This window comes from Petaurus breviceps, unplaced genomic scaffold (genome assembly GCF_028583685.1).
Source record: "Petaurus breviceps papuanus isolate PSGF00001 unplaced genomic scaffold, PetGlider_PUasm1.0 225, whole genome shotgun sequence".
In the NCBI taxonomy this organism is placed as follows: domain Eukaryota; kingdom Metazoa; phylum Chordata; class Mammalia; order Diprotodontia; family Petauridae; genus Petaurus; species Petaurus breviceps.
The window spans coordinates 17,165,052-17,186,628 of NW_027185889.1; the positions used below are offsets into that span (position 1 = coordinate 17,165,052).

The following is a 21,577-nucleotide window of genomic DNA, read 5'->3' on the forward strand; positions in this document are numbered from 1 at the left end:
CCTTATACTATAATAGTATAGTATTATTTCCTTATACTCAGGTTCTCCCACTTCTGCTTACGTTGTTCCACATCCATTTATACAAGTCTTCCCGAATGTCTCTGAATTCTTTAGATTTATAATTTCTCATGACATGATAACATTCCATTGCATCCATATCCCCCATTTTGTCTACCCGTTGTCTAGTTATCAGGCACCCACATTCCTTCTATGTCTTTGCTGCTATGAAAAGTGCTGCTGTAGTATTTTTGTATATTTAGGTCCTTTTCCTCTTGCTTTGGCTTCTTTAGAGTATGCACCTGCCAGTAATATCATTGGATCAAAAGGTACGTACAGTTTAGTGAATTTTCTAGTATAATTCCAAATGAATTTCTGGAATAGCTGGACCAGTTCACAGGGCCACCAGCAGTCAATTAGTATGCCTGTCTTCATACAACCTCTCCATCAACTAACATGTTTACCTTTTGTAATCTTTGTCAATCTAATGGCTATAAGGCGAGGATCCCAGTTATTTTCATCCGCACTTCTCCTGTTAATGACTTTTGGAGCCTTGTTTCCTAAGATAGCGATAGCTTACACTTCTTCTTTTGAAAGCTTCTTGTCGGTATTCTTTTACAGGGGTTTATTATTAGATTATTACATTATTTCTTAGGCTTCTGTTTTTATTTATTTGTATCAACCACTTTCTTAAAAATACGCATCTAAATACTTGTTAACCATTTTTCTTCCCCTGCCTTTCTCACCTAGTTACTTTAGGAATATTACCCTCTTCCTCCCTCTTTCCTCTCTCTCTCTCTCTCTCTCTCTCTCTCTCTCTCTCTCTCTCTCTCTCTCTCTCTCTCTCTCTCATATTTCCTCTTCCTTTTCTGCTCCATATCTTTCTTCTTCTTTTTGTTCTTTTGTGAACCAAATGAGTCCCCTCTCCCCCAAGTCATGAGAAATAGAAGGGTGGTTGTAACATATTTCTAATAAGGAGAAAGGAATTCCTAAGTTTTAATGAAATTAGACAAAGTTATAGTTCTGTCAAACCTTAAGACTTGAAAATATCCAAAAATCCTCTTTAGAATTTTCCTAAGTACTCATCTATTACCTTGGGCTCCTCTAATTCAACTTACTTTTCTCCAAGTGCTAGCATTCAGAGATTTAAATTTCCTATTCATTTCATTTTCATTTTCTCCTTTTTTGTCTGATGGCTAATTTTGCAACAGAATATTTTTATTTTTTTTTGTGGTAAGCATACAGTATTTTGGCAACATGAATTTAAATATTGGGGCTTTTAAAAATGGGTTATGTTCCAAAGGACCAGAATGTAAATGTGCCTTGCATGCAACCAGTCCTGAATAATAATGATTCACATTTATATCATGCTTTACAATTTATAAAAATACTTAAAACAACCCTGAGAGGCAGTTTGAGTAAATATGATTATTTACAGATGAGGAAACTGAGGTGAAGAGATCAACTGGCTTGCTTATATGACAAGTAAGTGGTATAGCTAGCTGACAGTGGAAACCATGTCTTATGATTCCAAAAATGTGTTTATGGTATTGAATTAAAAGTCAACATTTATAAAGTGGATATCCTTTTATTTTGAATTTTTTGGTCTTTATTAATTTGTTGTTTACTTTTAGTTTACAAGATTCAGTTCCACAATTCCTTGAGTTTCAAATTTTCTCTCCCTCCTTCTTCCCCCACCCTACCATGGCGGCATACAATCAAGTATAGGATCTGCAAATATTTTCACATTAGATGTTATTCAGGTTATAAAGAAGGATTGTATCAGATGGAATGAACAATGGGAAAGAGGAAACAAAACCAAACAATAAAAAGAAAAAGATCAGGTAGTTTGCTTCAATATGGATTCAAACTCAGTTCTTTCTAGTTCTTTCTCTGGATGGAGACATCTCTCTCCATCATGAGTCTTTTGGGGTTGACTTATAACCCTGCATTGCTGAGAAGAGTCCAGTCTATCAAAGGTGGTCATCAGACATACGTTGTGTCTGTAATTGTGTACAAATTTCTCCTGGTTCTACTTTTCTCACTCAGCATCAGTTTGTATAAGCTCTCCAGTAAATATGAAGTCCATCTGCTCCTCGTTTCTTATAGCACAATAGTATTCCATTACATTCATATACCACAACTTGTTCATCCATTCCCCAATTGATGGGCACCCCCTTAATTTCCAGTTCTTTGCCACCACAAGAAGAGCTGCTTTAAATATTTTTGTACATATGGATCTTCCTCCCACTTCTATGATCCCTTTGGGATACAACCCTAGAAATGGTATTGCTGGGTCAAAGGGTATGAAATTATTTACAGCCCTTTGGGCATAATCCCGGATTGCTCTCCAGAATGGTTGGATTAGTTCACAACTCCACCAGCAATGCATTAGTGTTCCAATTTTTCGACATCCTCTGCGGCATTTTTCATTTTCCTGTTTTCTCATCTTAGCCAATCTGACTCAGCCAATCTGAGGTACCAGTGTGAGATGTGATACCTCAGAGTTGTTTTGATTTGCTTTTCTCTAATCAGTAGTGATTTAGAGCATTTTTCATATGCTTATAGATACCTTTAATTTCTTCCTCTGAAAATTGCCTGTTCATATCCTTTAACCATTTATCAATTGGGGAACATAAAGTGGATATCTTCCTGAATTTACAGAAGTGCTTTTTTCCTCACTTAGATGTATAAATTCTGCCAGTCAACAAACATTTGTCTAGGATCTATTATTTACTATGATATATGTTTTATATTATATTATATTATATTATATTATATTATATTATATTATATTATATTATATTATATTATATTATATACAGCATGGATAAGACATGGTTAGGCCACTACAGTCTAGGAAGGGAGAGATACTTATATCAGTTGTCGTTGTTTGTCTTTTGTGCTTGAAGAGGACCAAAATAACATACAATGCTGGAGTTTTGTATCAGATCAGTACTTTATACATCGAGTGTACTCAATAAATAGTTGTTAAATTAGATTGATAATCACTTGTCAGAAATGAAGGATCATTTAAAATTCTTATATATGGAAGTATCTGAGTTCATTGATATTAATAATTCTACTGGCATAAAATTCCCATGTATTTTAACCTCATACTATGTGGGTCTTGGCTAGCCTCCCATAGAAGGTCTACCTAACATGTTGAAGGTCTTTTAACATTTCGTAACTATCACTGTGTCATTTAGTCTTTGTTCTAATCACACATTTTCTTGATATATTTCATTACATTTGACTTACCCAGTAGTCACTGTTGGTAATATTCTGCAACACAATTATGTCCATTATTCATTTCTCCATTGTTCTGGGCTATCTTTAAAAATTAGATTTTTTTTGGAGGAATTGTGGGCATTTATGATTCTCAGTCACATAGCATCATCAGAGTATTCATGCTTAAATATATAGATTTTACATTGTATATAATCTTTAGAAATATGTGTACATGGATAAATATACATGTGTACATTCATATGTGTATAAAATATATGCATATATCTAAATTTATATAGACATATATACATGTATATGTATATGTGTACCTATATATGAGACATAGGAGAGAGAAAGAGAAGAAGAAAAAGAGAGAGAAGAACGAGAGTGTGTGTTTTTGGAGTGTGAAAGAGCAGCTTTGATCATTGACAATGATGCATAATTTCTAAATAAAATTTGCCATCTCTTATTCCATTCTGGACCAGCTCAACGTTTGTTTTAAATGAACTAACTCAATGTGTTGCCTATTTAGCTCTTTGTCATAATCTAGACAGTATTCATTCTTATTAAATAGTCAGCATTTATTGGCCAATTGCAATGGAAAAAGTAATAATTTAAATAACCTTTATTCAAAATAACTATTATAAAGCTATAATTGGCTTGGAAAAATCGATGAATTTATTAGGCATGCCTTCTGGTTTTTCTCTCTGCCTTTTGGCTCATGGCCTCCAATAAAAGACCATGGTGAAGCAAACAGGTTAGAGGTTGCTTTTTCTTCTTCTTTTTTTCAAATCAAATGCTTTATTAACTTCTGGTTTACATTATTAATTTCTGCCAGATTTTGAGTTACAAATTTTCTCCATTTTTCCGCTACTCACTGCCCCAAAATAGCGATCCCACTGGATTTCTCCTCCTCCAATCTGCTCTCTCCCATACCCCCTTCAACTTTCCAGTAGGCCATGGTGGATCTCTATGCCCCAGTGCCTGTATATCTTATTTCCCAGTTACATGTAAAATAATATTAGTAATAGTATATATATGTATATATGTATATATATATATATTAGATATTTTATTTTAAAACTTTGAATTTCAGATTCATTCCCTTCCTCCCTTGTCACCCAGACTTACTGGAAAGATAAGCAATTCAGTATATGTTGTACATGTGTAGCTATGCAAAACATTTCCATAGTAGATATATTGTAAATGACTGACTATATTTCCCTCCATCCTATCCCACCTCCCACTTGTTCTATTTTCTACTTTGATCCTGTCCCTTTTCAAAAGTGGGTGCTTCCAACTTCCCTCCTCTCCCCACCTGCCCTCCCTTCCATCACCACCCACTCATCCCCTTTCCCCCTACTCTCCTGTAGGGTGAGATACCCTATTTAATGCATATGTCATTCCCTCCCTAAGCCAAATTCAATGAGAATAAGGTTGACTCATTCCCTTTTACCTTCCTGTTTCCCTCCCCCCATTATAACCATTTTCCCTTGCCTCTTCTATATGAGATAGTTACCCCATTCTGTCTCTCCCCATCTCCTCTCATTATATTCCTCTCTTACCTCTTAATTTCACCTTTTAAGTATCATCCCTTCCTATTTAATTGGTCCTGTGCCCTCTATGTATACCTGTAAACATATATACACATTCACATATGTATTCATACGCTCATATTCCCTCCTATATAGAAATATATGTATATATATAGTATATATATATATATTTCTATTCCCTTCAACTATTTTCGTACTGAGAAAAGTTTCATCAGTTACAATTATCGGTTTTCCATGTAGGAATGTAAATAGTTCAACTTTGATAAGTTCCTTATGATTTCTTTTCCCTGTTTGCCTTCTCATGCTTCACTTGCTTCTTGTATCTGAATATCACATTTTCTGTCCAACTCTGGTTTTTTCATCAAGAATGCTTGAAAGTTCTCTGTTCCACTGAATGACCATATTTTCCCCTGAAACATGATACTCAGTTTTGCTGGGTAGGTGATTCTTGCTTTTAATCCCAGCTCCTTTGACCTCTGGAATATCATATTCCAAGTCCTTTGATCCCTCAGTGTAGAAGCTGCCAGATCCTGTGTTAACCTAATTGTGTTTCCAAAGTATTAAAATTGTTTTTTCCTGGCTGCTTGTAATATTTCCCCTTTGATCTGGAAATTTCGGAACCTGGCTATTTCAGAACTTTTGGGCTTTTTGCCACAGTAGGACTCTGCTACTAGACAGGGAAGCTTCGTCCCAAATGCTGGGGTTTTCTCAGCTGCCAAAGGTATTACTTGGGTGCCCTCTCTGAAGCCTCCACACTCTCTGGCAAGCTGGTTGCACACCCTAGGACCTCCACCCTAGACCACAATCCAGATACAAGCAAGTTAAAGAAAGAGTGATTACCCCTTAGACTTGTCACTTGGTCCCTCTACAATCTGCAGGCCAGGAGCTGAAGCTGCCAAGTGGCGGTGCCTCAGTGGCTTCTCACTCCAGGGGCAGAGGCCAACGCACTCCCAACTACTGGATCCCATACTGCACTGACCTCTCACTTTGTCCTTAGCATCTATGTGTTGATAATTCTGGAACGAATTTGATTTTCTTGCGGCTCTAGTAAAAGGCTTTGTTTTTGTGTATTTTTTTCGTGACATTCCCATTTCTCATTTAAAATGGTGAATTAAGAGTTGGTAATTAGAGACAAATGAAATTAATTCAAATTACTTTTAAAGTTGTTCAGAAATGAGAAACCCCATGCCATATTAACTCCTTCAGCATATCTTAAGTGTGTGTACTGTTTCCTTTATTTCTTTGTGGGTGACTAGACAAAGTAAGAGACAGAGACTGATAAAATTTTGAAAAAAAACAGAACAAGAAAACAACTAGAACCAGATCCATTTAAAACAGTAAAACTTTTTATAAGAATGGAATCAATGATAAGCCTCCCTGAAATAATATTTAATACCTTAAACTCAAATTTTCTTTCCTCCTTCTTGGCTTTGGGGAAAGAATTTCATTTGTGGAAAGAAAAGTTTTTAATTTGACCAATTCTGGACCATACATCTCAAAAGATTTAACATTAAAAAACTGTTTTTGTTTCAAAACACTGGACCAGCATTATATGTTTTAAAAAATATATTATAATGCATAAAATATTTTAAAACATGTAATAAATATAAAAATATGGTTTTTTTTAAAGTTAGGTGTAAACACCTCATCCTGTAAAGCTGAGACATTCATTCAAGTTATTTCGTTATTTCCATTTGTGCGATATGTTCATCAGTTTGGGTTTTAACATCATGTAATGTTGATAGAAAATAATTTTTTATGGGTCCAGCATATCACTAAACTTCTTCAGGTGCTGGAGGAAATTTTTTTTTAAAAAATCACTTGATAGTTGGCTCAGATTGATATCTCTCTTCCTCATTTTTTTTTCCTAAAAAGACAGTCATCTGTCTGGTGTTTGTCAGTTAACCACTCAGAATGTTGTTGAAGACATTTCTTTGCAACACACTCTTTTAAGGTCACTAGAACAGGGTATCTTAACCTCTTTTATGTCCTGGACCCCTTTGGCAGAGTCTGGTAAAGCCTATGAACCCCTTCTTAGAATCATGTTTTTTAAGGTGTGCTATAAGATAAAATTGCAGAGGATTACAAACAAAGCCAAAGAAAGGTTAGTGAAAATAAAGATGTAATTTTTCCCCAGCCAAGTTCATGGATATCCTGAAATCTATTCATTGGCCTCAGATGAAGAACCTATTATGAATGTAATGTTGACAAGTATTATACTATGTAATAATATTATAATAACCTAATACCATATGCTAGATAATAATATATTGTTTTATAATGTTATATGACTATGACCACAAACTCATTTTTGATCTGACAAACAGTAAAAGTCTGATGGCTGTTTGGAGTATTCCATATAGATGAAAATGTTTGGATGGTCTTGTTGTAGTTTTCAAAATATCACTCAGGGAAGAATTGCTGGATAAAGGGTCAATACCACATGGAGGAAATTCTTTACAAAACACATTTTATTGATATCTGTTGTTTTTACATCACTTTCATTTGCCATTATATATCCATATGTGACACCAGAGAGTTGTCTCTTGTAACAGAATAAAAAAAGAGGAAAATATCAGTTTAGCAAAACTAACCAATACTTTGGAAAAGGTGATGTCCTCTGAAATATTCTGCTGCTGTTGTCTCTAATTTCTGTGAAAAAGGGTGGGGTGCTATTTCATATCTCTTCTTTGAGATGAAGTTCAGTCATTTTCACTTCATAGTTTTCAGTTTCGCTTGTTTTATTATTAATTTTTCCATTTATATTGTTTTGGTTACTGTGAACAACTTTTTTTTTAGTTCCACTCACTTTACTTTGTATCAGTTCCTATACATCTTCTCATGCTTCTCTATAGTCGTCATATCCGTTGTTTCTTATAGGACAGTAACATTCCATTACATTCATATACCGTGATGTGTTTCACCATCCCCTAGTCTGTGGGCATCTGTTTTGTTTCCAGTTCTTTGTTACCACAAAAAATGCTGCTGTAGATATTTTGGCATAAATGGAGCTTTTATTTTGATCACTGAAGTGGGGTACTAGCAATGAAATTTCTGGGTCAAAAGGTATGCATGCTTTGGTCATTTTCTTCACATAATTCCAAATTGATTTCTGGAATAGTTGGATTCATTCATAGAAAGAAATTCAAAAGTATTTCTGCAAAATGGATACTTTGTTGGAATTTTTTGCTATTCTCCATATCCAATATCATCCAGTTTTCTTCTTTAAGAAAGCAGGTGTATAGAAGAGCCTAGGTGGCACAGTGAATAGAGCACTAGCCCTGGAGTCAGGAGGACCTGAATTCAAATTCGGCCTCAAAAGACAATTAACATTTACTAGCCGTGTGATCTTGGACAAATCACTTAACCCCAGTTGCCCTGCCTTCCCCTCCAAAAACTGGCTCCCCACCCCCGCCAAAAAAAAAGAAAGCAGGTGTATATTTGAGGACTCTTTCAGTTCTCAACAATGACCTCTCCTTTCCAAAAAGTTTTTTTTAACAGTGAGTCAGTTCCATCAGTTGAGTGAAAACAAATACATTGTTTTTCTTACCTCATTTTTGTCTGCTTGACAAATGTGAGTAGGAATACACCCAGTTCTTGAAAGAATTTACTGTTTACCTGCTGATGCAAAGCGAGGAAGGGGTCATTGAGACTTTAGAAATCAATGAGCCAGCCCTCCCATTTTATGGAATTGGAAAACTGAGGTTCAAACAAGTAGAGACCTGCCTCAGTCACATCAGGAATAAGTATTAGAACCAACAGGACCCTGATTCTAAACCCATTGCCCTTTCTACTATGTCAAGCCACCTCCTAGAGAAGAAAGGAGCACTTCTTGTTGCTAGCAGTTGTTACGTGCCGTAACAGGCACACCCAGGTTCAGCTGGGGGCCCAAAATGGAAAAAGATCATACTTAAAATAAACTTCACCCTATGATCTTGCATTGAGTGAGTTTATTATTTTGGAAAGATGCAACCATGAGGTTAAACCCAAGGATACAGATTAGATTATTTATCACTTAAGTAAAGATGAGACCGTAGATTGAGAACTATAAGGGCCCTCAGAGTCCGTTGAGTCCAGCCCATCATTTTACTGATGAGGCAGCTGAGGTTCAGGAGTGAGTTACTCAGGGTCACACAGCTATGTCGGATCTGAACTCGGGTCTTTTGACTCCAGGCCCAGCACTCTGTCCCCTGAGCCTTCTAGCTGGTAGAGGAGGACTTCTGAGAGTTGGAAGGGGGAGATCAGGAAAAGCATCACTGAAAGCATGGGAGTTGAGTTGGACAAGATATGAACTGACTGAATAGGGCTGTGAGAAGGGATTGAGGGGGCCAGGGAAGACATTCCAGGAAGAGGAAATGAGATGAGAAAATGTGGGGAACAAGGAAATGCATAATGTTCTGGGGTGATGGAGTGATGAGAGCATAGACTGTGGAGAGAATAATGTCAGGTCAAGCTAGAGAGAGTTTGGACTCATCACATTCATTTGGAATGAAGCTACTTTGGCACTAATTTTCCATTTTCCATTTTTTCCTCTAAAGGCTCTGGAGGCAAAGTTAATTTTGACTACAGCTTCTTCCACAAAGGTGGTTCTGATGTTTTTCCAATATTAAAGGTATGATTTCTGGTCATTGTCTATATATAACATTTGAGAATACATGCAAAAAAAATCCAAGGGATGTATATTATTGTACAGTGCCTAACTTTTTAGTTAAAGGTTAATTATGGAAAACTTTTTATAAAAAATGGTTTTGAGGATTTACAATGTCAGAATTGATTGGCTTCTTGATTCTTTAAAATCAATTCATCATTAAAAAACTGTCATTAACTTGGCCCTTATTTGTCATTTGTCATTTCACCCATATAGAGATCTCTTGGTAAGGAAATTCCTTCCACCAATGCAGATTCCCCACGTGCCTAGAACATGGAGAGGCCCAGTGACTTGCCCAGGGTGACACAAGCCAGTGAGGGTCAGAGGCAAGACTTGAACAAAGTCTTGTTGACTTTGAGGCTGGCCTTATCTCCTCCAGGCCACATTGCCTTTTTTAGGTCTTTATTTTTTCATTTTTATTTTTTGGCTTTTTGGAGGGTAATTGGGGTTAAATGACTTGCCTGAAGTCACATGGCTAGTAAGTGTGTCAAATGTCTGAGGCTGGATTTGAACTCAGGCCCTCCTGACTCCAGGGCCAGTGCTCTATACATTGCGTCACCTAGTCACCCCCTTTTTTGCGTCTTTAAAAGAAACCAAATGAAATCTCCAAGTGATATTGTGCTGTGAATTAGGGCTTATACATGTCCTATGATTCTGTATTTCTTATAATTTTCTGAGTATTGCCTTTTTTTTGTAGATAGTGTTATAGTTAATGTTTTTGGACTATAACTAAATACTTTCTGAATTGAATTTAATGTGTGCAGCCAGCAACTTGCTATTAATAAAAATCATCTTTCATTTATAGGCTAGGTCTAGAGGAAGCCAAAGATATTTTTTAAGCTATTATAATGGCTGATTAAGAAATAATCAGTCAGATTACTCATGGTGACTTTAATTCAGTCGTTAAGACGTTATCTAATTAACCACTTTCTCCTTGCTCCAAATTGAATTGAGAGCGGTTGATTATCCCTTCTATAGGCATGACTGTTGTCTTGTATATATCAATTAAATAAATATTCCTTGGTCCCCTCCTTTGTACTCAGCAGTTCATCGGGTATCATGTCAAGCCCCAAGGATGAATATGTTAGAAGGATTTTGTAATCTTATTGGGGGAACTTCAGTAAGACATCTCGGTAGCACAGTGGATAGTGCCAGTCCTAAGATCAAGAAGACGCATCTTCTGGAATTCAAATCTGGCCTGAGATACTCACTAGCTGTGTGACTCCTTGGCAAGTCACTTCACCCTGTTTGCCTCAGTTTCCTCATCTGTAAAATGAGCTAGAGAAGGAAATGGCAAAACCGCTCCAGTATTTTTGCCAAGAAAACCCCAAATGGGGTTACCAAGAGTCAGACATGACTGAAACTTACTGAATAACAACACTTTTTCTTTTTTTTGCTTTTTGGAGGGCAATTGAGGTTAAGTGATTTGTCCAAGGTCACATGGCTAGTAAGTGTTAAATGTCTGAGGCTGGATTTGAACTCAGGTCCTCCTGACTCCAGGGCCAGTGCTCTGTTCACTGTGCCACCTAGCCACCCACAACAATTGTTAGTTATATTTTTAGTTAAGCAAAAGATGCACATTAATTCTTCCCAGGGAAGTATATTCTATTCTCAGTTAGTTACAATTACTGGGAGCTCCTTAGGCTGAACTAAAATGTGCCTCTCTGTAATGTAACCCATTTGTCTTTCCTTCTGGAGACAAATTCATTAAACCTAACTGTTGTTCTATATAAAAACCCTTCAAATATTTGCTAGCTATCTGTCCACATTAAGTCTTCTTTTCTCCTGGCTAAAATTCCATGGTTCCTTTAACTAGTGCTTTATATATGATTCTGAACATTTGAGAATATGTATTAAAGACTACCAATCTTTATATTTGATTCTCATCATGTGAAAATTTAAAAATGTCAAGATTACAATGATTTACCTCAGATATCTTTTTTGCGTTTTTTTTTTTTTTTGGAGGACAGTTGGGGTTAAGTGACTTGCCAAGGTCACATGGCTAGTTTTTGTGTTAAATGTCTGAGGCTAGATTTGAACTCAGGTCCTCCTGACTCTGGGACCAGTGCTCTATTCACTGTACCACCTAGCTTCCCCTCTCAGATATCTTTTTTTTTTAAAGCAATTGGGATTAAATAACTTGCTCAAGTTTACACGGCCAGTTATTTCTGGGTGTGGTGCTAAGTATCCAAGCCCGGATTCATTCCCAGGTCATCCCGACTCTGGGGCCGGTGCTCTTACTCACTGCGCCACCTAGCCGCCCCTAAGCAATTGGGGTTAAATAACTTGCTCAAGATTACGTGGCCAGGTGTTTCTGGGTGGGTGCTAAGTGTCTGAGCCCGGATTCAATCCCAGGTCATCCCGACTCTGGGGCCAGTGCTCTTACTCGCTGTGCTACCTGGCCGCCCCCTCAGATATCTTTTTAAGAAGTTTTATTGCACTAACCTTCATAGCTTCTCAGAGTTCCAATGATTTGAGAGATTTAGGAAAAGACAGGGTTAGGTTCTACTCTAGAGCTTTTCTTTCATTGAATTCAAGAACTGTGATTTAACATGGAGATTAATTGATTTTAAATAGATACAGCATTCTGGGATTGTTGGAAATCAGTCAAATGTCATTCATAACATTATTAAAAATGGGTCAGGTTTTTTTTTATTCATTGGTATAGAAAACTTATTATTATCTATGGATAATTATCAATGAATATGTATAAGGTTTCATTTTTCTCCCTTTTTATATATGGCAGCCTATCTTTGGTAAATGCAGACACTTGTTTAGTAATAATTACTTAATGTACTGTTGTGCTTTTAAAAAAATACAGTAAATATAGCCCTAAAATGTATATAAATTGTCCTAGTTAAAAATGTTCTAGGGCAGTGGTGTCAATCCCTGCAATCCGTGTTATCTTAGAAAACTGCAAAACACATATCTGTTCTATTCTAATTTTTATTTCATATTTTAAAATATTTTGTTAAACCTTTCCCAATCACATTTTAATCTGGTTCTGGTTGTACTTGGCCCACTGACTCTGAGTCTGACTCTTCTGGTCTAGGGCAACTGGGAATTCCAAGTAGTCCTATTTATTCTATGCTTTTTTGTAGAGCAAAATATGTTCTTTATGAAATGAATCATTAACTTTTTAATAATCTAAGTTTTCCAATGTAGTTCCCCTCCTCTGAGTACTACGTGCTCTTGCCACTCCCGGAGGTCAGCTCCTGCCTTGGATTATTGAAAGGGTACTTTCTTCACTCTAAAATTTTTATGTTCATTGGTGAGTTTTCTTTTAATGGTCAGTCAGTAGACATAGTCAGGTTGCTTACAGTAAAAGCATTCACTAAGATGGCATGGTAAGGATGATAACATCTACAAAATGTTCTTTCCACAAAACCAGGTACATTCTCCTACAAACACAAAAACAGTGGGAAGAGTGGGCACAAACTTCAAATATCCTGATAGTCCTTGAATCAGGGATACATGTAGCGGAGACAATTTTTTTGGATTTCAGGACCCCCATTTTCTTTTCTTTTCTGTTTTTAAAATTTTATTTATTTATTTATTTTGCTTTTTGGAGGGCACTTGGGGTTAAGTGACTTGCCCAAGGTCACACAGCTAGTAAGTGTTAAGTGTCTGAGGCCGGATTTGAACTCATGTTCTCCTGGTTACAGGGCTGGTGCTCTATTCATACTGCGTCACCTAGCTGCCCCGAGGGCCTCCATTTTCTTTCTCTTCTTGTGGTGTATCCCTCCTGCTGCTTGTCCCCCCTGTTTCCCTTATACACACACACACACGCACACACACACACACACACACACACACTCCGGGCATGATATGCACAGGTGGGCTCTCTCTAACTCAACTCCTAACTCCCATGGCTAACTTTCTTCTTTCATGGCTTTCTTCTCTACTTCAGTGGTTACATTCCTTGGAGCCACTCTCTGCTGTTGCTGTCTCTGTGTTTCTATAATTCTGTTCCTTATTGAAGGCAGTGTCTCCTACTGGGTGAGTAGCTCCTCTGAAAGATGCCATAGCTGATGAGGGAGAGGAGAGAGAAATCTCCTTTCCCTCCTGCCCTCTGTCAGTTAGTCTGGTTTAGAGGTCATGTCCAACAAGGATGCCTCCTGCCTTTACCGTCTCTCTGGGATGGTTGCCTTTCTAAGAATCATCAGGGGCCAGGTAGCACAGTGAGTAAGAGCACTGGCTCCAGTGTTAAGAAGACCTGGAGATCGAATCCTGGGCTCAGACACTTAGCACCCACCCAGAAACACCTGGCCGTGTAACCTTGAGCAAGTTACTTAACCCCAATCGCTTAGGGGCGGCCAGGTGGCTCAGCGAGTAAGAGCACCGGCTCCAGTGTCGGGATGACCTGGATCAAATCTGGGCTCAGATACTCAGCACCACACCCAGAAATAATAACTGGCCGTGTAACCTTGAGCAAGTTACTTAACCCCGATTGCTTAAAAAAAAAAAAGAATCATCAGGGGCACAGTCAGTCTTTGGCTAATCTGTGATAAGTCTAAATCTATCAGGGAAACTTCAGTGCCATCCCCTCTAAGCTTACCTTCTTTGTGCTCTGTCTCCATCACGTGTGCAACTATATATTTATACAGATGTAAAAATACATACATATATTTATAAATAATATCCTTGAGGCTAGTAGGGACTGTCTTTTGCTTTTTGTCTCCCCAGCAATTAGTTACAGCACCTGACACATAGTAAGTGCTTGTTGATTGATAAAGGGATTATAGGACATAAAATTACCTTTATAGTTCCTTTAACACATCAATGCCTGGCGATCTCCACTTACTTTCCATGATTCCATAAGAGGGTATGGGGGTGGGGGTGTGAATCAAACCTTTCTCACCCCACTGCACCTAAACATGTTTACTCAATGATGTAAAGTTATATAATCTGTATGTTTCTAGACTAGCTGTTTTCAAATGGACAAATACTTTGGCATAAAAATGGCATATCTTAACAGTGTTGTTTCTGAATTTCCAGTAGCTCCTGCCTTTGGGCCCTTTGGTTTCTGGTTGAGGTGATTGTGGGCCCACCGCATCGAGGTCCTGACTCTAGCCATCCTTCCTCTGTCTCTGTTCCTCCACCTTCTTTCCACTTCTGGAAGTATAATCAATCAATACATTCATTGCTACTGGACTGGATGTCCCAGGGTATAGTTCTTTTTTGCACCACTCACCATTACTATAATTTCCAACCCAAAAGACTGCCTCTTCAGTCACCAGTCCTGTATCTTTGTTATCTCCTTACCTCTTAGAACCTTCTTTAGGGCAGAGACTGTGTGGCTTTTATATTTATATCCCCAAAGGTTAGGAGAGTACTTGGCATATAGGAAGCACATAAAAATTCTTTTTAAAAAATTCATTCAATAAGAATTAAGTGAAAAAAAGTCATAATTTCAGGTCCATTACTTAAACTAATTAAAAACCTACCTTTGCTGTCACTTAATAAGTCCAATTAACATAAAAAAAACTTAAAGAAAAACTTCATTTCTCTTAGCAAAAAAACATGGCATATCTTGTTATTGAGATTGATTTTCAGCTTTATGGACAATTCATACTTAATCAAAGATAAATTGATCTTAAAGAAATATCGTCAATTTGTCAATAATGCTTATGCTTAAAACTTTTCTCCATGTTATCTTTGTATGGGGATATATTTAAAACTTGTATCCTATTTATTTTCAGGAACTTTCCAAAATTACACACCTAAACTCAGATTTTATTTTCATCAAAATATTTTTGTCTTTCAATTCATTTCTAGAAAACACCTGAAGAGCAATTACTTTTGGCTTATGAGATTCTTGATAAGGCAGTTACAGTTATAGGGATGTCTCGTACAAGAGCTACGTTGTCCGATGGAACATCAGTATATGATCATTGTCATGACAAGGTAAGACTGCACAAGTCTTCATTTAGAAAGAACTTGATTATTACGAGGAAGGGGGTTGACCTTACAAATAGACAGAATAGGCAGCTGCCTACCGCTCTAGTATGCTTTGAGGACAGTATGAGGTGAGTGCGGCGTGTTCCTTCTCCCTCTACCTCACTCTCTCCATCATCTTCTCCATTCCTTTCCCCATCTCTGCCTCTCTCTTTCCCTCTCCTTCTCTCTCCTTCTTGCTCTCTTTCTCCCTTTCTCCTCTGCTTGAGAGCTTCTCATCCTTCTCACATTGATTTCTCTTACAGAATTTTGGTCCACAGGAACTTGGCTATTCTTCCTCTGAACTCTTTGAAATTAACTCTCCCCAGATGCTTCTAGAATGTCTGTTAGACAATTCCAGGTTTTCCTCTCTTTTTATATAACAGATTCCAATATGAGCGCTTTCCCCTTCCTCCCCCTACAACCCTAGGGTTTCTGTTATTTGTCTCTTGGTAGTCAGTTTCTCCTTGTTTGGTAAAATCAAATTCAGAGTAGAGTTTTCCCTTGTTGGTGCCTTTACCTTTTGAGGGATTTAATTATTATGAAGGCAGGTGAAAAAAAAAACAAAACTATCATCTGTTTTGCTAGTTAAGAGATGCTGTATTGTGGTATAACTTATCCTTCAGGAGTAAGAATTTTCATCCTGTTTGCCTTGGGGGGTTCCCGGACAAAACACCTTGGGATCACAGTATTTCTTTAAGATCTCCTTTTGACTGTGACGTCCTATGATGCTGCTTATATTAAGTTGACCTTGGTTGCCTTGGTCTCCTTCGGCAGGGACACACCAGCCAGCCAGAAAGCATCTTTTCTTCCTTTGGCAGGTAGCAGCTTACCCCTCTCCTGCTGGGCCTTTGGGATGCCCATTGTCATTCTGTGCAGTAATAATAACAATAATAGTTGCTAGTGTTTGTATAGCATTGGAAGGGTTGCAAAACACTTCATCACTTTATGTTATCTGATCTTTGTAGTGGCTATGTGAGGTAGACACTATTATCAACCTCTTTCAGTCTCAGTTTCCTCATCTGTAAAATAGGAATAAATGACATGCCTAGTATCACACAACTACTAAGTATCTAAGGTAAGATTTTAACTTGGGTCTTTCTGACTCCACTTCTTTGATTTCTCTCTACTATACCACTCACTTGGCTAGGAGAAAAAGCTGTTTCCTCCTCAGAGTCCAGTTCTATCCCCTTTGGAAAGAGTCTTGAACCTGCTCCCTGGCCAAACGGACCTTCCTTCTTTCCTTTTCTGGGTCACACATTTCCGTCCCCCAGTCTCATTACGCAGGTTCAGATTCCCCTCTGCCTCTATGGATCCTTTCGCTTTCTTCTGGAGGCATTTCTTTCATTCTCAAGGAAAACACCCCCTCTCCAGTCAACCAGAGAGGCATTTCTTCATTTCTTTCATCTCCTCCATTAAGGAGACTACCCTGATTTTGTTTTGACAATGTGCAGTCGTCTTTGGCTTTAAAAGAAAACAATGCATAGTTCATCCTTTGTAGGTCACCAGAATATATGCTTTCCTTCTATGCTTTCTAGAGCTGAGATCTTCAATTCTCTGTTGTTAGCTTTCATGATAACTAAAGATTTATATTACTTTTCCCCTTCACTGGGGATTCACAGGGGCTCTTGAGCTAGGGTTTCCTAATCAAGGGATTTAATTTTTAATAACAAATTTTCTGCCATCTTGCTTTGCTTATCCTTATTGCTTATTTGATCTTCAATTTGCAGGTTCCTTTCCATGTCCATTGCAGATAGTTCCTCTGTTTAGCTGTTGTCTCAGGGATCTTGTATGAAGAAATAAAATTCCAGATGTTTCTTGCATCTTCTTTTCCCCTTTCTTCTCTCATCACTGGTCAGATTCTCTTTGCTTATGCTTTGCTTCTTCTCTATTACTCCATACAGTTTAGGGAGATCTGTAAGCACCATCTGAAAAGAAGAGCCAGTGGGAATGGAAAACAAGACAGGCATGACACAAATTGGGGAGGGGGGAGAGGAAGACCAAAAGAAGAAGCCATGGAAAGGGGAGTCCCCCAAAGGCAAGCTTCTCATTTCATAGTTTCTCCAGGACTGACCCTGGGAGGAAAAGGCATTTGTTAGGGTGAATGATTTTGTCCTTTATTTTAGATCTGATTCTTGGGGGGGTTTTGTTTGTTTGTTTGTTTTTTGTGCTCATTTTAATGTTTGGTTAACCCTGTTTCCCCTTAATTTTCATGTGACTTAAATGGACAAAAGGTCTTCCCTCCAACAGAAGACAGAACTTCTGGCAAGACCCTTACTGCCAATAGTTTGATCATGGATTTGCAGCTGGAAATCATTCTGGCTCAACACCGGATAGCTGCTACGCTCCTTGACCAACTCAAAGGTATCAGTCCCTAATGTGTAGTTTCATAATGCTGGATCAGTTCTGGGTCAAATTCAAGTCTACAACTAGTTTAACAAGAAAGTTATCTGTTAACTAACTCATCTCCGCCCCCCCCAACTCTTTAATACATAGGGAATCAAGTTTTAATATTTTTTTCCTTCCCTTCTCTGATTTGTATGACAATTTAATTGATTTGTATCAAGACACCATTAGAGCTAAAACATAAGTTATTAATGATTCATTTATAATAATATTTTAAAACATGAATAAATCTTATGATAATGTGTCAGTGAACTAGGAAATAACACATTTAAATAAATGAGTAACATTTTACGAGTTACAGTAGATTATTAGTAATATAGGCTTCTTGGGTCTAATAGAGAAGGGAAGATATCAATTTCTATTGGCTATGATATTACCAAATGAATGAATGAAAAAACATTTGTTAAGCATTTAGTGTGTACCAAGTACTATGCTCAGTTCTGAGGATATTAATACCAAAGCCAAGACAACGTAAGTTCCTTAGAAGACAACACAGACATGGTAGTTTTGGCCAGGATAAAGTCTTCTAGTTTGTAAAGGTGCAGGGATGGTGAATGAAACCATAGAGTAGTAGAATGGCACATACTTTCTAGTATTAATGCCCTCTCTAGATGTTATTCTCTTGAATAATGCTGAAATCATGATCAAATTATATTCAAAACAAAACAGCAGTTGGGTGGTACAGTGGATATGGCCTTGAGTAAGGAAGACCTGAATTCAAATTGACCTTAGACATTTACTAACTCTATGACCTTCGGAAAGTCACTTAACCTCTAAGGTCTGCCTCATTTTTCCTATCCATAAGATGGGGATAATAATAACATCTAACTGCCAGTGTTGCTATAAGGATCAAATGAGATAATACTTGTAAATTGCTTTGTAAACTTTAACACACTATATGATAGCTATTATAAAGAATGATAATGATATTCAAGCCTGAATTATTTCCTGTATTGGGTTACATTTTTATAAGACAACTCTATTTGTTCCTGCATGATTGTATTTCTTATAATCATATCTATCCACCTTTTTCTGCTATAAAATGTTGACCAGTTGGAGAATAGACCAGAAGAAACTGCCCTGAATAGACCTCTGATCCATTTTCTTTTTTAAGTTTGAGACTAATTTTGTCAGATTTCTATGCACTAAAATTTATTTAATCCAGATACTGGTTAATTTGAAATAGTACAATTCAAAGCAGCTGTGATTCCCTGAATGGTTGTAAAGCGTTTCCCATGAAAACTCTTTGCCTGATTCGAAGTACAGATACTACATAAATCAAAACTTAAATTGGGTCCTGAGAGCACCCTTCATTCTGGCACATATTGGAAAATGGGAAGTAAATGGAAATCAGTCTTTGGTGAAATGATATCAGAACACCTCTCAGATTGCTCATCGACAGAACAGGGATTGAAATTATAAACAACTTAGGGTTTTAATGCCACATTCCTTATTATCATGTATATATGACCTTGTTAATTTGTACTACTGTATTGAGTAGTGCATTTGCTTCCATTGCCCTCCTACAATTTCCGGAACCATGATTTTCTTCTCTCCTCCTTATTATTTTCCCCATGGGCAGATTTTGTTCAGAGCAGCAGCCCTACTCTGCAGGCTTGGTTAAAGCAGTAGAAGAAGCAAAAATAGCCATTTTTTTCTAAGTTAAAAGATAGCCCCCTAAAGACATGCTGAATAGTGAGTGGTTAATTGCTTTGACTAATCTGACAGAGTGCTCTACTGGGGGATAGTTGTCATTTTGAGGATATTCTATTTTGAGGCATGAGGGCAGTGTAGAGTGATGGATATGGGGTCAGAGGTTTGACACTTGCCTCTGCCTCTCACTGCCCGTATGTCACAACCTCTCTGGGCCCCAGCATCATCTATAAAATGAGAGGTTTGGGCGAGGTGGTCTTGGATCCTTTCTGGCACTAAAGCTGTGGTCCTATGATACTGGGGGTAGGGAAAGGGTTTGGGTCTGCTATTTCACGGAGAGAGAGAGAACTAAAGCCCTAGATAAGGAAGTTTCCTCTACCACTACATCTTTTCTACAATCTTAAAAATTGCCTGGAATGTATCCAATCCACCTCTTTCTGGAAGAAACAGTGACTTCTTATGCTTCAAATATATCCAACAATACAATCAGATGTCTGTTCCCTACATCACACTGTCTCTCATAATTGTGATGGTATATAATTTAAAAATTTGGAAGTTCCAGTTGGAGATAGTTTATCACTGAGATGCCAAGTTCTGCCTCAGAAAAGCATCTGCAAATGGGAATAGATTGCTTCTGTGTAGCATTCATCTTTTGAAATGAGGAGGATATTTCTCCTTCCCATAAACTATCGCTTCAACATGTCATAATTTAGTCTTGCTAGCTCTGGTATCTTCTCAAAGGTGGGTATAGTGGCTTTTTTTTTCAGAATGACTACATAGTTTATCTTCAATCAGTCTTTTAGACACAAGTCAAATCATTTTCTTTTGAGCTTTTTTTTGTACAGCCATTTTAAGTGTAATATTTTTAAGTGCCTACTACGTGGGAAGGTAATTGTAGCAGATGAATGGCTATATTCAAGACATATAGATGATGACTTAGCTTCCCACAGTATTTCCTTAGCCTTACCTCAGAGGGAGCTCCCTCCCCCTGCCTGTTTTGTCCATAAAAATTTCTCTGATTCATCACTTATCTTTTTTTCTTATCCCCCCTCTTCTCAGATGAAGATTGCATGCTCTTTGCTAAGGCTAACCCATTCCTCTGATTTCACTCCTTCCCACCTGGCCTTAGCAATATATCCCCTTATTCTCCTAAATCTTTCATTTATTTTCCATTGGCTTCTTCTGCTTTGTATGAGAACATGCTCAGATTAAGGTACTGCTAAAAAAACAACAACCTTCCTTTGACCATTCTACTACATTTGATTTACACTTGTTCATACCTATGAGTGATTCTTTTGCGAAATTGGGACCTTCTTTGTTGACATTAAATGTAATACATTTCATTTAGATTAGAGATTCGCTGTCCTTAGAAAATCTGCTAGAGTGCTTCTGGTAAAGTCCATAATAAAGTTCATACACAATACTGTGTAATTCTGGTTCAGTCTCCACATTTTACAGATTAGGGAACTGATATAGTAAGCCTGGGAGGCAGGATTTGAACCTAGATCTTCTGGCTGTAGAATCATCAATGCTCTTTCTCATATGAAGAGTTTTGAGTTCTCTCACCCACCTGATCCTTATCTTTTGGAATACTGGACTTAAACTATGGTGCACATAACACAGTATTCAGATTATATTTTTGAAGAGTAGACAAGAGAGGATTCTTGTCTTCCTTGGTCTTCTTGTTGTATGTCTATTAATGCCAATAACAGGTCCCAGCCCAAGTCTCACTTGGTCATTGTTTGGGTTTTGATGGTTCAGAGCAAGTGTAAATAGCAGTTGTTTCTGTTCTGGCAAGAAATCCTGGGGGTCTTCCCTTCCCAGACTGATTTTTTTTGAGTAGGCAAAGTAGGCCTTCTTTTGCCTCTTTTCTTACCCAGCCTTAAACTACTGAATGGGTGTTGCTTCAGACAGAATGAGAACTGGGAAAGAGCTTAGCTTAAAAAGGCCATGTTCTCCCACTGCATCCAGGGCCATCTCCCATCATCCTAATCTATGTCTTGCCACTGGACTCAGATGGCTCTGGAAGAGAGAGTGAAGCTGATGACTTTGCCCAGCTCTGTCTCTCTTAAATCCAACTCATTTGCAAGTTAAGATATCACACTTCTGATGTCATTGGTTCTCTTTAAGAACGAAGGATGAACAAGAA

The 21,577-nt window shown here is 37.6% G+C and overlaps 1 protein-coding gene across 1 annotated transcript in view; it reads left to right on the forward strand.

Moving 5' to 3' along the window:
* CFAP54 (cilia and flagella associated protein 54) overlaps nucleotides 1-21,577 on the forward strand; it is a 307,374-nt gene that overhangs the window by 52,639 nt on the left and 233,158 nt on the right. Inside the window, exons 15-17 of the mRNA XM_069095069.1 lie at nucleotides 9,323-9,396; nucleotides 15,211-15,339; nucleotides 17,604-17,733. Coding sequence (XP_068951170.1) covers nucleotides 9,323-9,396; nucleotides 15,211-15,339; nucleotides 17,604-17,733 — 333 coding nt within the window. The remainder of the gene's footprint in view (nucleotides 1-9,322; nucleotides 9,397-15,210; nucleotides 15,340-17,603; nucleotides 17,734-21,577) is intronic.